General features: G+C 30.3%; 1 protein-coding gene across 1 annotated transcript in view; it reads left to right on the top strand.

Annotated features, from left to right (window-relative positions):
* LOC136969551 (mutS protein homolog 4-like) overlaps positions 1-17,748 on the top strand; it is a 101,516-nt gene that overhangs the window by 63,553 nt on the left and 20,215 nt on the right. Inside the window, exons 12-14 of the mRNA XM_067263765.1 lie at positions 3,246-3,258; positions 11,546-11,591; positions 16,598-16,722. Coding sequence (XP_067119866.1) covers positions 3,246-3,258; positions 11,546-11,591; positions 16,598-16,722 — 184 coding nt within the window. The remainder of the gene's footprint in view (positions 1-3,245; positions 3,259-11,545; positions 11,592-16,597; positions 16,723-17,748) is intronic.

Below are 17,748 nucleotides of genomic sequence, written 5' to 3'. Positions count from 1 at the left end.
CCCATCTTAAATTACTTACGGATTTCAATGTTAAACCGGTGATATTACGATTTAGTATGTCCCATCTGTAAGGGGATGCAGAAAAAACGTGTACAATTCTAGTACAGTGTTAAAAAATTAACTGTTACTTTGGCAGCATCATTTACAATCAAATTTAATGAATGGTACAATGGTACAAAAAAAGCTCTAGAATTTATTTTCCTTAAATTTACGATCTATGTATTGGTTGTCATAAAAATTTCTTTCCACTTCTTTCCCAAGACTACAGATATTCAAGTACAAAGTAACCGGTTTCGACTTATTTCTACTTAAGAAGTAGTTAAATAATTAAGCGATTAGGGAATTAGAAACATAAATAAAACCCTGATGAAAGAGCCGAAGTTTTACTTAAACAGAAGCTTAACTGAACCAATCTCTTGCTGAGTACAGTGGGGTCTGATCTCTTCATAATATTAGATGTAATAAAGACAGAAATTTTTCCAGTTCAATGAGAGTGACCGAAAAGTTGTAAATTTTAGAAATTTCCGTGAACACTTGGTCCTAAAACGAATTAGTTAGAAAACGAACGACGGACAATCTGTTAAGTTTAACATATTTAGATTTTTACAGCTATGGTGAGAAACGTTTAAAATCTACAACAACCCTGTCGCATCCTGTGATATGATACTAGTGATACGACAAAAGAGGCATTTGACATTGACCGGTATTGGCACCCTCGGGATTTGGCACGCACACACCTACCTGGACCGTCTCTGATTCCATTCATTAGCCACTCGTAGGGAGCTATTTCACTAATTAGACTGTTAAGATTTAAAAAGTAAAGAATATTTTGTTATTTTTATGTACGTTTCTTCACAAAGTTATATTTAATTATAAGTTTCTTTAAAAGTATATTCATACAATTGAAGAATTTTTTGTACTAGGTATGTATATTCATCACACATTTTGTTTTACCAAGTAAGTTTTTCTGATAATTTTAATTTTAGCCCTTATATCGTGGCTAGTGATTCAAAAATTTATTTAAAAAAAGTTTTGGCTCAAGACCATATAATGAAAAAGAAAACATTATTAAAAGAGAAAGACCAATGCCTAAATTAAATATAAATACGTCAACAAAAAAATTTTGACATTTTGACGATAAAATTTATGATGAATGACGATTATTTTGTAAAATTGAAGCAATTTGGAAATTAAAGTGGAATAGAATTTAACATTGGTAGACTTTATTTCTTCACGTGCGATGATTATCAGACCAATATCCTTGTTCCAGTTATAAAGAGGTACTGTGAGTAACATGGGTTCATATTGACTTCTCCTTGTTAATGTTATAGTTTTAATTTGTTACACAAGAACATGAGGAAAAGGGAATCCCACAGATTGCAGGAAACAAGTGTTGCGGTGGAAAGAGAGTGAAGGCAAAAATTTCTTTGTATGTGAGAGACACATTATGTGAGGTTAGTGTCTTACGCAACCTCTGCTTGTTTAGTACTGTTTTCATTAAAGAGATTCATTTAATTGTAAGCCGACTTGTCAGTTTTTTCTTGTTTGTCCAGATCTGCAGACTCAGGTCTAACAGGGATATTAACAAATTAGAAAGAGTATTTTAATAGTATCTTCACGATTGGTTATTTCTCTATCGGTTTTCAGGAGATAGCTACAGTGCACCAGTGCTCATTGATACAATAGGAATATCCATATCTCACAAACTAAATACAGTATAAGCAAAAAGTCTTCTATAAAAATATTTCTGGCATTCTTAATGGTTTTCTTTATACTGTCCATCATTGGAATCACTGGCAAATGAAAAGAGAATCCTAGCTGTCAACTTTGATCACTTCCCTTTCTACATCAAAGGGACTCACCCAATGAACTCTAGCAATGCCCTTAACTTGCTGGTAAAACTGAACTGTCCAGGCAGAAAGCATAATCTTCATCTAGTTTTATTCCTGACTAGATTAAGTCTATCTTAAATATTAAAATATTATCTACAGTATATATATCTTTTTTGCTGGAAAGAATATGAATGGTGTTGAGTTGCTTATTATATTATCTTCCTATCCTTACATATGAAATGTAATATAAATGTATTGAAAGGTATAATATAAGAACTTATATTACATTAAACAATACAAAATGTGATCATAATGTTATATATATTTTCTAAATATGGAATTATCAAAATAAAAAAATAAATTTTCAATGACTTTAAAAACTATACATAACAAATTTAACAACAGGATTAAATTATAAAAATAAAAATATTTTATCATATGGGATTCAAACCCACATATTAACACTCTTCATGCAAGCCCTTAACTAATCACAACATGCCATGAATGCTTAATTGTTTTTATCAAGAATGCCTGAATAATGGGTCCTGCAGCTTTGGTAGAGTTTAAGTATGAGCAAATATTACATGTCCACAAAATTTCGTCAAAATCAATGAGGACAACCTGCTGGATTCCCCTTGTGAGCACCTGGACATAGCTCAACACAAAAATAACATAGACACCACTAAAGAGTCCTGGGCCCAAAAAGCATTTCAGGCAGTCATGCCAGGGCTGTCTGGAGATACTGAGTGTTTTATGATTGCCATTCAAGATCAGGTGATAAACACTAAAAACTATAGAAAACACATTTTGAAGGATACGTCACTAGCAAATGACTCTTGCAGAAAATGCCACATTCTGCCAGAAACGATACAACATATAACTTCTGGTTGCAAGCTCTTGGCACCAACAGACTATTTACATAGAAATAATCAAATAGCAAATAAAATAGTTTTATAATTTCTGACAATTATTTTACTTATAAGAAAACTTGTTATTTTATAAAATTTAAGCAAATTTTATTGTCATTTATTGAAAGTTTATTATTATTATTTTTATTATAAATATAATAATACCGAAAATATGTGAAATATGATTAATTTTTTGAAGACAAAGTCCTTCCCAAAAAAAGGAACCACCATTCATTAACTTTGTGTTCCAGACATTACACTTTTGGTGACTGACCTTTTCTTTTAGGCTACTGGCTGCCAAACAGTCTTTTAAAAAAAACAAACATCTATCCAATTAAAAATATAAACATTTTTAAAAACAGGAACTGGTGATGTACGGACTTTTTGGGAAGGACTTTGTCTTCAAAAAATTAATAATAATTATTGCCATCAGACAAACATTTACAAAAATGTGAAATATGTTTTAATTTATTTTAATTCATTCTTTTCATATATGGAAAAACAGATAAAGTTAAATGGTAAGTTAAATTTTTATAATCTTTTTGTAGGTTTTTAAAGTTTTAATTCGTGTAATAATCAATAATCATAATTATTTTATGTATGTGTTCCAAATTTATATATTAATTCATTTAAATGATTGAGGGATTTTTATCCTTTATGTTAACATATCAACATATCAGTGCATTAAAATTGTATAAGTGTTTGTTGTAAAAGGTAAGAAATAGCAATATTGTTTTACACAAGCATGTGAACAATTAAAAAAATATTAAAATAATTATATAAAGTTTTTATATTGTATTGTATTTTAAATTATAAGAAATAGCCAAATGAAAAGGTATCTTTTATTGAAAACACTTTTTTTTACTTGGATATTTACACATAATTTCCATAGTTATAACAGCATTGTTCCACTGAGAAACAAGACAATTAATGCCTTCTTGGAAGAAGTCCTTTCTCTGGGAACTGAGCCAGTCTGTTTAAATGCTTTGTCTAATACATAGAGGTGTTGTTTTAGTTGTTTTTTTTAAAGAGGACTGAAAATGTGAGAATCACAAGGGCTTAAATCAAGGCTGTAAAGGGAAGTGTGTTCAAACACTTTTCAGCAACATTTTTGAAGCAGATTTTTGGTATCCTTTGATGTAAGTGGAGACAAGCATGGTTATGTAGAAGAATGATGCCATTGCTGAGCTTGCTGTGCCACTGTTCTTGACAGATGTTCTCAGATGACAGTGTGTCAGAGTAAGCTGCAGCATTGATGCTCTTTCCTTTTAGGAGGAAATCCATAAATAAAGTAATAAAGGGCTATGTTAATCAAAGAATAAAGTGAATATGATCTTGCCAATGGATGGAATAGTCTTGAATCTTTTTAGAGATGGAAATTCCAGATATTTCTACTGCTTGCTATCTTTCTTTGCTTCAGGTTTGAAGTGATGATTTATCATCAGCAACAATGTGTAACAGAGTCTGATTCCTCATAGTAATATTGGATCAAACGTGTCAGAGTTCCATTTTAATTCTGCTCTGGTGACAAATACTTGGGATACCTGTTGTGTGCATATTTTTCTCTAGTCTTTCCTTTATAATGTTCTGTTCACTTCCTTAGAAAATGCCAACTTTCTCATTGATGCATTTATAGTAATCCTGCAAGTTGCTTGATTCAGTTCATCAATCTCAAACTTTCTCACCAATCTGAAAAATCATTTGGCTAACCTGTACATCATTCTGCTAATTTATCCATTTGTGATGTTTATAGTGAGGTGATATGTCGTTCCGCAAACAGAAAACATAAATTACCAATCAATTATACACGTATAATACAGATCAATTTTATTTCACTTGTCGAACTGGTTCTTGTTACATAGATCCCAACTTACAGGCGATATAAGGTTCTTTTACACATACAATAATTGGACTTCTCGAGTGGATGAAAATCGGGTATTCAAGTCACAACAAAGTTATACACGAAGAGACTTATATCTAAGACTTAACCTACGTACAAACTATAAGGAGAAAGGAAGATAGATAATTAGGAACAGAACAAGAGGAAGATGGAAATACCCGGGAATGTTCTGCTTGCCACGTGGTCTTGGATGGACTGCTGTTTTTTGTTAATCATCCAAGTTCTACCGTCTTTCTTAAGCTTGTCCTCTGCTTCAGCTTATTATGCATTTCTGGTATTTTTATCTTCTCAACATCTCACTTTTTATTCTTTAACACAGGAACATTGATCTCATCCACAAGAATGTCTAGCCTCCGATCTCTTTGCTCGCAAATCCAGAGCTCACTTCAGACCGACCTCTCTTACTGAAATCTGCCTTCCAATAACCTTTCTCCTGCACTTGCTAATCCCTTCGGTCTCCTTACTTCATTTGTTTCAGGACATTACTTTCCTGAAACGGCAATCCCACCCAATGGTAAAAAGGGATTAAAGAAGGAATTCTTCGAATAGTAAAGACAAAAGGACAAAGAAAATCTTAAATCTAAAATAAAATAAAAATATTAATATAACTATACAATGATATGGCCAATGGCCGCACATTCTTTATGAAAACACCTATGTCACTTCAAAAACAATACTCACACCCAAAACCAATCACCAGTGTGAAAACTTCCAAAAAAGCAAACATTTTTGATTCCCCTCCTGGGATCCCCTCCGGATGCATTAATTTTAAAAAAGAAATGAATCTCTTTACCACATGGCAGTGCTTATTGGAAGACGAATCATGACTTAATTAATAGTATAATCATAACTAGGGGATAATTTTATTATGACGTGCACTCAACGTGTCCCCATTGGTTGAATATTATTCAAAGCGGCTCGTAAATTCCTTCCATTTAAAAAATTTTTTGGAAGCAAGGAACATTCTAAATTTTTAAAAACCTTCAAATCCAGTTCCAATGGAAAGAACTAATTAAGCCTGACGAAGGGAGGGGAATCGATCCCAGGAGGGGAATCGAAAACGTTTGCTTTTTTGGAAGCTTTCACACTGGTGATTGATTTTGGGTGTGAGTATTGTTTTTAAACAAACTGGTGTGGTGAAAGAATACACTATGACACTTCTTTACAATTTCTGCAAATATACAATTGTCCCATAAACAGCCTTCATATGTTGGTAAATTTCAGATGGTCTGGCACTTTTAATGCAGAGAAAGCATATTACAGCTTTTTGCTCTCCCTTGGTCAAGTCCAACAAATAATATACTATTCTTTTCAAACATGCAGTTTGTTTTGGAAGGAATGAAATAACAGTACTCACTGACTGAATATTCCTAGTAAATGTGACACCTGCTGGCATCTAGGTTCATGTGCAAATTCAAATTTTAAGTCTGGTCATGTACTGCACAAGCATAGATCTTAACATATACTACTTCATCAAATTTATTTTGAAAGATATCTTTAAATTTGATCATTCCTTATAAAATACTGTATTTTTCATCAGATTTCAATGTAATGTTTATTGTGGGAGACTATCTGCTTTGTGAATCGAGATTAAATTGATTATTTTTCATTTTTTATTTAAGATTTGGTCTAGTTTTCTGGTAATAATTTATTTATTTTAATTTATTTTGTTTTTTGGATAGTTCTCCCACTTAAGTTTAGAATGAATTTAATATTTGTATTACTATTTTTAGTTAATGTATTAATGTTGTATAAATTTATTTCTATTTCTTTTGTATTAACAGATGTGTTGTTTAATCTTGTAGTTTTTATGTTTGTTTCCCCCACATCATGGTTTTACCAGTATGCATAAATAAATAAAATAAAATATTATAATGTTTATCGGAAATTGTTTATTTTATGAATTTGAAACAAGTATGCTTTTAGTTGAATTATTATTTAATTTTTATGAACTGCTACCTAAAATATATATTTATCAACACAATTAAAAATATTTAAGTACTTTTAAGAAAACTCTGAATAAAATGTCCTAAAATAATCAAGAATTATACTTAACACTAATAGAATAAAAGTGTTTTCTTATTTCCCTGTATAAAATGGATACAAAAAATAATATCTGTGTGTTTATGAATTAAAATAATTTATTTGGTAATAGGGAACTTGATTTAGCCATGGTAATTTCTTTGTTTTCAATTTTCCTCAAAATTCTCTTCTCTTGTTCATTAGCATGAGTGCTTCCAGTTGAAATTCAGTTAGTTTGATTTAGTTAGTTTTAATCTATTATTTTGCATTTGAATTTTGTAAAGGTGCCTTTGCAAGTCACTTGAGAAAATAGCAAAACTAAAAAAATATTGATACATAAGAACATGTTTGGGTTAAGCTTTCTGATATATATATATATATATATATTATATTTGTTGTAATATGCATGTTATTAATTAATATATACAATGTGTATATTAATAATAAACATTCTAGATCAGTGATCTCCAAACTTTTTTGATCATGTACCCCTAAGATGAATATAATTTTAAGTTGTACCCCCTATAATATACTATAATATAAAATCTATTGTTTTGGGGTTCTTGAATACATATTAGACAAGGAATTGGAAGGAATGTTGCGTCTAAATCAGCGGTCTGCAACCTTTAAACCAGTGGTCCTTCTGACCTCATGGACCACTAAACTCACAATTTTGAATCCCACGGACCACTATCATAAATTTTTGTAAAAGATACAAAATCTGTAGAGTAATGATCATAAAAGTTTGATTTTACTACATTAATATGAAACTTGCTTGTTCAATTATAGCAAATTAATGCAAGCCTAAAGTTCATTGCTGCTTGTTTGAAATAAGTTTATGGATTCTTAGCACTTTTCCATGAAGGATGACAATTGCACTCACAATATTGTTTATTGTTCATTATTTATTGATAAGTTACTTTGTATTTGGTTTTAGATTTGAATAAAACCCATCAGTGAGTGAAAAAAAAAGCAACTAAGCATTTTGCATTTCTTTCATAATACTTTGTGTAACCTTCAGTTGATCAATGTTCAAATTTTTCCACAGACCATCCAAATTTTCTTGTGGACCATCAATTGCTGAATGCTGGTCTAAATGAATTTCATGCATCTACAATAAAACTTTTCAAATAAATTAGAAAAATGTACATATAAAATCTATGTTTATGGAATAAATTACTCATATTTTTTACATGTCAGAAAAATTTTCTAAATTTCCACTATAAATACATAATTCCTGCTAAATTTCCAGCTACCCACAATTTGAATTTTTTTCATGTATGATGACAAGTGATCGGGATCATCTACTTCTTCAGGAGGATGACTGTAAGATTAAACAGACTGCAGACAGGACACACATACAGTATTTTGAAGGGAAACTTGGCATACCCCCAAGTATCACTTTGTGTATCCCACTCTGGAGACCACTGTTCTAGATAAAGGAGCAATATGAGGTAAACCCTCCAACAAAGATTTCTAGGGTGTATCACTTATATAGGTACTGTACCTATGTTTTAAGTTCAGTTTGTGTGTTGTGAATTTCTGGGGCTCTGGTTGACCCCATCAAGTTTTGATGGCTGTTTATTCTTTTGAAAGATCAAATGGATCTTTCAATCAGAATTCCTGACACTACCTAGTCAATTACGTGGGCTAAGATGTGAATGGATTTCTGTAGCTAACTTCCAGATTTTATAGGAGGGAATTTCAATGGGTAAGATGATGGAGCAATGGGCAAGAGACAGTCAACTAACTTAATCGAACAAAAATTAAATTTATTAACAAACTTTAAAATAAAATCAGACAAAAATATGCAAAACACAGATACTTGGAATTAATATAGAATTTTCTTAGAATTTATTCTTATGAAAAGAGAAATCAAAAATCCAATCCATTAGGCCAAAAATCAACATTTTCTATTTGAGAGAGAGTTTACATAAGTACATAGCTTGTTACCTCAATATTTCTTTCTTCTTGGCTTGAGATTTTGGGACAAACTCTTTCTTTTAGCTGTTGGTCTCAAGATCGAACTTGACAGAAGGCAGAATAGTGGAGTGGTGGGAAACACTAGCATATGAAGGCATTTCTATGAACATCTTCTTTGACTGTATTTTCATGCACTATTCTATTGTGGTTGCCCTATTCAATTTCAGTCCAATCAGTGGGGACAATTTGGGTCACCTGAGGAAAGAAACAACAAGGATCATTCTTGTTAAATTGGAATCAAAGTTAACATCTTCCTTGTAAATGACAGGAACTTCTCTCAAAATCAAAAGAAAGTCCTGTTGGGACTAACAAATAAAAAAAAAAAACAATGATCTTTTGTTAAATTATTTAATTTTACGTAAATTTAGGGACCTCAAAATAATTATGGTCTCATATTCTCGTAGTGTTAAGTTTTAATTGTAATTTTATAATAAAAATTTAGATTACCTGGCACCAGCACATCTACACCCAGTCCTACCAGCACCTCTGGAAATTTCTTAACTTTCCAATGTGATAGATCTATTTCATTTACCCTTTTGTGTAAACTTTAATAAATCAGCTGTAAAAGCCAGACTATTATATTCATATTATATTTATACATTATTTGTGTTGATCATATATGATATTGTGGCTGTCAGCAATATTGTGTTTTTTTTTGTGTTTCTTTTATAGTTTGTAAGTTATAAATACATATACATATATATATTTTTCTTTCTTTCTTTCTTCTTCCTTCATTTCTACTTTATTTCCGTTCCTTTGTCTCAAGCAAGTCATATATCAACCGTTATCGCCGGAGGGGGAGGATTACCCCTTCTAAGAACCAGGGGATAAACAAAGAAGGGGGTATTAGGACTTCCACAAATTTGGGAGTGTGGACAAAAAGAAAAGAGGAAGCCCTGAGGACTAAGTGTAAGAAGAACGGACACTTTTTGGCTAGACCTCAAGAGGAACGGAGGTGCAAGGCGGCGTTCGAGACTCGAAAGAGAGAAAGAAAGGAGGCTGCAGGACCGTCGAGGCCAGAGGAAAATAGGCACAAGGGCCAGAGAGCGCCGAGAATATAGGAGACTATCGAAGACGAACGGCCGAATAAGGAGGAGGAGGAAAGGCTACCATTGTGGAAGGGTACTTCCTCGAGTGTATCGATCGATTGGGAACCTGGGTACTTTCTGTCTATTTCTATATACTTTATATCTTTCCTAAGTCTATCCGTTTCCCTATTTCATTAGTTTTAAGATAGTTATAAGTTTAGTTTTAAGTTGGTTGTATAGTTTTTTTTTTTGTTACGTGCGCGTGTGCATTATCGCTTGTACGCGAATAAGTGGTGACCTCTTCCCTAGTGAGGATACTCAAGTTGGGATCACTTGTAAATAATAAAGAAAAGAACCGTGTTCCGAGAGAAATAAAGGAATATTTAATTGTATATATAAGTTTTTGTTTCTATTTATAATGTTTGTTCGCGTACGTATAAATCTCTCGATACGAACTGTCCACAATATCCACAATATACTGTATTTCAAATAAAATTCTGAGTAATTTGAGAATTTTTGTAAATATTGCTTTTAATTAAAAGTATCTGCAGTTGTTTTACTAATTAATTACAATAGTCTGAGCTAAAAATAATTCCATTAGTCTAATTAAGGCAGCAAAAAATCCATTAGAGATTATTTTAATAACTGAATTCTGTCATTTTATTGCATAATAATATACTGCCAATAATTTCTGATGCTAAACTTTTTGACAGTTATTCTAGCAATTTACTGATAATTTATTTTAGTCCATCTTCTGTAATATCCAATTCCATCTTTTCAGATCTCTAAAGAATTTGTAGGATGATGACAAAATGATGGATTTGATGCAAGTTTTGAGTAATTTTATGGTCAACAAAAATTGACATTTCATTATGAAAGTTTTAATTTTCAATTGGATTGTCTTTAGAGAATTATTACACATTCTGAAAAAATAAATAGTTTGAATGATTTTGGAAATTTTGCTTTGTGATTTTCACATTTTACATAATATTGCATCTTGAATTTAAAATTTAAAACAACAACCAGAAGTCATTGTGAAAGAACCATGTAATGCATTATGCATCAATAATAGATACTTTCAGCTATATTGCTCACAGTCACATTAGTTTAAGTGAGCTTTGACAGTAATGAATATTTTATTTAAACTCCTTATACATTTAAATACCTTCAAGATGACATTATGATCAGCATTAAAATAAAAAGTTATTGTATATGCAGAATAGCATAGGATAACTCCTAAATATTACCTGTTTCTTGGCATCTGTGTTATTTTCTTAACTTAACAAATCAATGAAATTTATTATTTAAAAATTTTTCTCTCTAAAAAATCATAAAATCTAAGTTTGTGTATAGTGCATCTTGCAATCTTTGATTTACTGTAAAAATAAATATTAGTAATGACTAAGAACTGGATTGATATTAAGATTAAGACAGAAAACCAGACTCATCAAACCAGAAAAGGTAGCAGTATAACATTGATTTAATCAACATTATATTACATTGATTTTCTGGTTTGATGAACGTTTTAATAATAATTGAATCTAATTCTAAGATGCTGTCATCTTAGAAGTAAATTAAGGAAATACAGTACTTAGAAATTATAAAAACAAGCAAAAATTCAATTATTATAATATCTATTATTAAATGCTGATGTAAAGTTACTAATAAATTCTTTCAATTTATAAACTTTGAAATTTATAAATACTGTAAATCTTATTTTACTTGGAAACATTTTTAAAATAATTTTTAAACTTAGATTAATTAATTCAATATTTTATATTTTTTACATATTTTTGTTACTATAATTTGATTTTTAAAAATTTAACAACATAACATTTAATATTATTTTCTTTTCTCTTTGAAAATTTTCAGATAGAATAAAGGAATCTTTGAATGAAATATATCTCATGAGTAATATGTAAGTTTAATAATAATATTTATAATTTTAAATGTAATACTGATATTAATTTTACAACATTTAATTGTATTGAAAACACATTAAAACACATGCTAGACTTTCAAAAGAACCTTTAGTTTATTTATAATATACAATAGCACATTGAGTAATAATAATTAGGAAATATGCATTTTGGGCTTTTCCTTTCTATAAATCCTTCATCAGTTCCTATAAAATAGTAAATAAGATCACATCAATACACAAATATTACGATAGTAAATATTTAAGATAGTTTTTTTTTGCTTTATTTGTGTCTTTTTTTCAACTATAAATCAACAGCTCATTGCTCAAATATCCTCAAAATTGATAATAGTTCATTGATACATACACAAACATTTTCTGTCCATACAGATCACTTGTAAAAAGCATTCTTTATATATCAGTCAAGCTCAAAGTTTTGCCAACATCTAAACTGGCTAAAATCAACACCCATATCGATTCTTATTTACATACTGTTACACAATTTTTGTAATTAACAATTTTTATTAACATTTGATAAATCAGAAACTTAATACACTATTTTTTCATTTGTTATAAATATATTAAGAAAAGAACCATCTTACAAGAGCAATCTCCAACTTAAACTTATTTGCATACTCAAGTGTTTGGTTTTTCTTTTTCTTTTTTAAATATACAAGTATCCCTTGTGCAAAACAGCACTTTTACAACACAGTTCAAAATTGGGGAAATCCCCCATATAACATATAACACTGTTTCTGATCTTGCTCTAACACTGTTTTGGAAATCCTTCTTTCCCTACAGGCAGCTCAGTCGGCCATCATTCAGGCAGCTCAGTCCCTACAGGCAGCTCAGTCCCTACAGGCAGCTCAGTCGGCCATCATTCTGATGGCCGACTGAGCTGCCTGTAGGGAGATTGTGGGCCGAGAGCGCGGAGGCGTCTCCAGTCGGCGCCATAACAGCTGTCGATGGTCTGTTGGCTTGCATATGCTGGAAGGGGAGATTGAAACGAAGGTCCGGGTAGCGTAACTGGCAACGCAACTGCACGGTAAGCGGGAGTTGCGGGTTCGTGTCCCACTTCGGGCCGATTCTTTTTTCCAGTTTATTTTAAATTAAATCTAAAATTTAATTACTGGTTGGTGCAAGAGATGGCGCCACTAGTTGTAACCCATTCTTAATGGCATTTGGGTGTGTGTTTATCCGATATTACAGTTCCTGTCACGTGACAGGAAAGGGTTAAAAGCGGAAGGAAGAAGAATTATAGGAAAGAAGAAAGGAGTTCTTATTCTATATACAGTATAATTATAAACAACAAAATGGCAGACAGCCACATTTTCATGGTTCAAAGTTCCATTTGACAACATAAAAATTTTTTTCTAAATAACTGTTTTTTTCCTATTGAATTATTGAACATTTCATGTCCACCCAAGTCACCAAATTTTTGAATATATGACTCAAAAATTTCTAATTGTTGTGACAGTCAATCTTACATTGTAAATCACTCCATTCTCCAGCATTTCCCTATGACTATCTTTCTTTTGAAAAATTATTTTTTTTTAAAATGATAACTGTTGAGATAATTTTTGCTGTAGGGTGCCAATATAATTATTAAAAATCTGTCTTGTTTTCTCAAATAAACTAACTATATGTGGAAAATCAACAAATTTATTACTATTACCATTAATATTATTGTTTTGACTAAGCCTATTTAAACTTTGTTTACCTTATATTTTATTATTAAAATCAAGAATGTATGAATACTTATGAAAAAATTAAATAATATAATTACTGTTGTAAATGTTCAATTACAATTCAGAGCCATGGGACATTTTGGGGCCTTGCCCCCTCAAAAATTTATTGTCTATGTTTTTAGTTAATAACTTTATTCAAAAATTTCTTATGTATTTTGCAATCTACTTTTATGATAGGTATTATTTATTGTAAATAGAAATCTCAAAGTTTGAAAAATTGAAAATATTTTGTATATATGTTTTATTTAAATAATGTGTATTTATTTTGGTAACCTATATTTATGTTAAATGTTGAATTCTGTATATGAAAACCTCAATGTTTGAGGGATTGTACATATTTTTCATATATGTTTTTATTTTATGATCTGTATTTTGTTTTGTCTCAACAAATGTGGCATAGTTGTCCATGGGCCTTCCTTTTTTTCATCCCCTTCCTATTCTCCTTTATAACTTCACCTTCAACTTTATTTTCATCTTCTTTGACAACTTTCTTCTTCATTTTTACCCCAAGCAATACCACTGAGTAGTCCTGGATTCATTCTCTTATATGCTAAAATGGCTACCAAAGAATGTGACCAATTCAAAATTTTAAAAATCTCATATCTGTTTTCACATTAAACTACATGATGCCAACTAGAATGTTCTATGCACCTGACCCAGTTGTCCCTAAATGTTACCAGGTGTCTTACACAGAAAAAATCCTGTCTTCAGGATTGATTCAAAAATTTTTTTCATTTTTTTTCTATTAAAATATCCAATTCCAATTTTCAATCCTAGACCTGACTTCAAGCATTGCCTCATTTCAGGATTGTCTGGGCTAAATCCAGATGTAAATATACATATTGATTTAGCCCAGACACCCGTAACATATATATCCACTATCCAAATCCAGATGTATATTTACATCTGGATTTGGATAGTGGACATATATGTTATGGGTGAAGTAATTAATAGGTCATTATTCATAATGCTCAGCCATTATGAATAATGACTAAAATAGCTACACAACCTGATAAATATTGATTATTTTATGAAATTGACCAGAATTATGCATAAAGCTACATTCCTTTTGGGCAATTTGATTTTCAAAAAAAAGGGTCCACTTTTTTGTTAAGAATTATTTATTATTGTGAATTATTTCCAAGTATTTTAAGAAAAGTCACTCATATTATATGGTTATTATAATGTAATAAATATAGGTATGTTGCGTTGCGAACTTATTCTTGTAAAAACGGTCGCGGATTAATTACTGTAAGGTGGTAAAAAGGCCAGAGGGAGCGTAGGAGGACAGTAAGACAAAAGAAAATGGCATTCCTGAGCCAGCCGTCCCGGCGTCCACAGGTAGTTAGCTACGCTCCCAAGTTCTTCACGTATTTACCGCACCAAAGTCATACAGTATTCGTAATTGTAGTCGGATGTATCAACTGTACTTTTACCGGTGAATAAAGACTATGTTTTTATGTGATACAGACGTGGTAATTGCTAGTAATACCGAACCGTTGGGAACGACCCAACAGGTATACAGTCGATTTCGTTTAATTGGAACACATCGGGACTAATCCATTTTGGCCCAATTAAGCGGCTGCCCCAATTAAACAAACAAATAATAAATTCTATAATAAAATATGTAATATGTAGATAAATAAATAAGTAGATAAAAATAATAATTAGGTACCTATTTTAACACTTTATTAAACCAAAATACAGAAAATATTTGTACTATAAATTTGCCAGACTCATGACGATAGATTACTGATTCACATAATGCTAGTGTTGCCAAATATTAGTAGTGACGTACACAAGGGTTGACCATGCAATCCATTCCTGATCAAACAATTTTTCCTTTCTTTCTTTTTAGTTAGAACATATTCTAACTAACTTAGAATATGTTCTAACCCTTTAGAAAGAAAAGGGTTCATCCAAATGTCATTTTACAGTCTTCCTTTGAGCAGTTTCCTTTACTTGGACATGGGCCACTTTGGTGGGAGTGTCCGTAGAATCCACCAGCTCGATGGTGATCTCAACAATTGGATGGCTGCTGTCTGAATCTAGATGTAATTATGCATACAATACCTTCCAAGGGAACTCTAGTTGCTTTCCATCTCAGTCAAGAGACCTCGAAAAATTGTACGGCAATCTTTGTCCCTTCACTTTTAAGGGGATCGTCTTGTCCAATCCAGAGCAGGGTCACTAACTTGCATTCAGGTCCGCCTCAGACGAAATCTCTGTGTGATACATCCCACTATGCTGACCTCCTCTGGAAAAACTGAACTGCTCAAGCAAAAGACAAAATCGCTTTGTCTCTGCTGACCATTAGGCCTGTACGACATTAGTGTACTGTACATAGTGCCTACATATTTTCAGATTATTATTAAAATATATGAAAAATTGCTAAATTTCTTTCTGCTACTGTCCCAATTGAGCAATTAAATTATGTATTAATTTATTAGTTTGGTTTCTTTGAGATTTGGTCCAATAAAGCGGCTGCACCCTCAAAAATTTATTGTCTATGTTTTTAGTTAATAACTTTAATCAAAAATTTCTTATGTATTTTAAATGGAATAAACTGTATTTATTACATTAAACTCTATTAATCAACACATACTACATACTGATAAATACAATCATTATTAAATAGAGTTAACTTTGGCAATTACTTTGCACATAACATTCAACAAAATAATTTTGAAAATTTCACTTACAAACTGGAATATTTTTTAAAATAAATATTATTAACTGTGTTAATTAAACTATTGTTAACAAAAAGTATTATTAATAAAATTATATAATTTTCAACTCAAAGGAAACATTTGAAATGTCATTTTGGTTTGTTATAAAAAATTTAATATTTTGTTGGATGATCACTCATCAAAGTATCATTATCATCACTTTGCCTGACATATGATAGTGATATTCATATTGACCAATGTGATAAATTATGATAAAGAACATGAAATTTATTATAATACCCAAGGTTAATTGTCATTATTCATAATGGCCAGGCATTGTTTGTAATGCCCATAACATATATACAACTAATAAAACTAACTTCATTTTGATGAAAGCATATAATAGTAATACTTACGTAAAAATGTGACTTATTATTAATTATTTCCATTGAAATTTCTAATTATTTTTAATTTTCAAACAAATAATAATTGCATTTAAATTTAGCATATAAATGTATTTCATAATATACTTTTATAATTAAACATTTTTTAAAATAGTTATAAATCTGATTAAATATATTTATTTCAGCATTATAAATCAACTATTAAAAGATTTAAAAGGAGAAATAAGCTGTTTATATAAATTGGCTGATATAGTTTCATTTCTAGATATGATGGTATCATTTGCTTACTGTTCAACAGTTTTTGAATGGGGTAACAATAATTTTTATATTATTAGCTTTTTTATTTTAAATTGTGTAAATAATAATTTTAAATGTTTTAAATAATTTATATTTTCCAAAATGAAATAATTTACTTAAAATATCTGTCTAACTTAAAATTCTTCTGTTTCAAAGTTTATATACTTTCTAGCCAAAGCATCCAGCATTGCCTGAAATGTAATGAAAATTCTGTAATTGGATAATGCATTTAGATATATCCAGTGATAAAACAGGCAATCTTGTTAATTGGTTACAATGCAACACTACATATGAATTGCATTTTATAGAAGTATTCAAAAATATGCATATATAATTAAAACTCAAATTATTAAGCCTAAACTGCTGGATTTTTTTTACTGTTATCTGGACTATTACATTCTATTTTTTTAAGTATTGAAGTCAGTTTTTGTTTTATTTCTTATTAAGTCAATTTATTTTACAAAAATTAAGTTTTTATTTGTGAAAAATAAAATAAATTTATGTATGAGACAAGAATCTATTGAGCTAAAATATTCATCATATATACTTAATATATATAATAATAATAATAATAATAATAATATTTATTCATAATAAGGAGACCTTATTACAGGGGGAGTTGATTAAAGTACAAAAAACAATAAGTAAAAACATTAAACTAATTATATAGATATTAATAAATAACTTCAACATATAGTCATTTCGTATAATAGTCATTCAAATCGTTAATAATTTGAGTAAAAAAATTAGCAATTTTATACATATTCGTTTTTGATAGATTGCCCAAATTGGATCTATAATTTAAAATATCATTTGTAGAAATTATGTCTAAAGTTTGAAATTTTTGTTGGTAGTTTTACAAAGCAGTACAGTCTCTGAGAAGATGAAATGCAGAGAAAGTGTTGGAATTACACCAATAACAGGATCTTGAAAAGTCTATATATGTATTACAGTAGAGAGTCGTTAATCCGAACCCCGGTAATCCGAATCGCCAGTTATCCGAACGATTTTCAGTTGAACTGTGTCATGCTGAATCAAA

This window comes from Centruroides vittatus, unplaced genomic scaffold (assembly GCF_030686945.1).
Source record: "Centruroides vittatus isolate TY-2023 unplaced genomic scaffold, ASM3068694v2 contig_1035, whole genome shotgun sequence".
Classification (NCBI taxonomy): Eukaryota; Metazoa; Arthropoda; class Arachnida; order Scorpiones; family Buthidae; genus Centruroides; species Centruroides vittatus.
The sequence above is the reverse complement of the archived record's forward strand: the minus strand, read 5'-3'. Positions and strand labels throughout refer to the sequence as shown.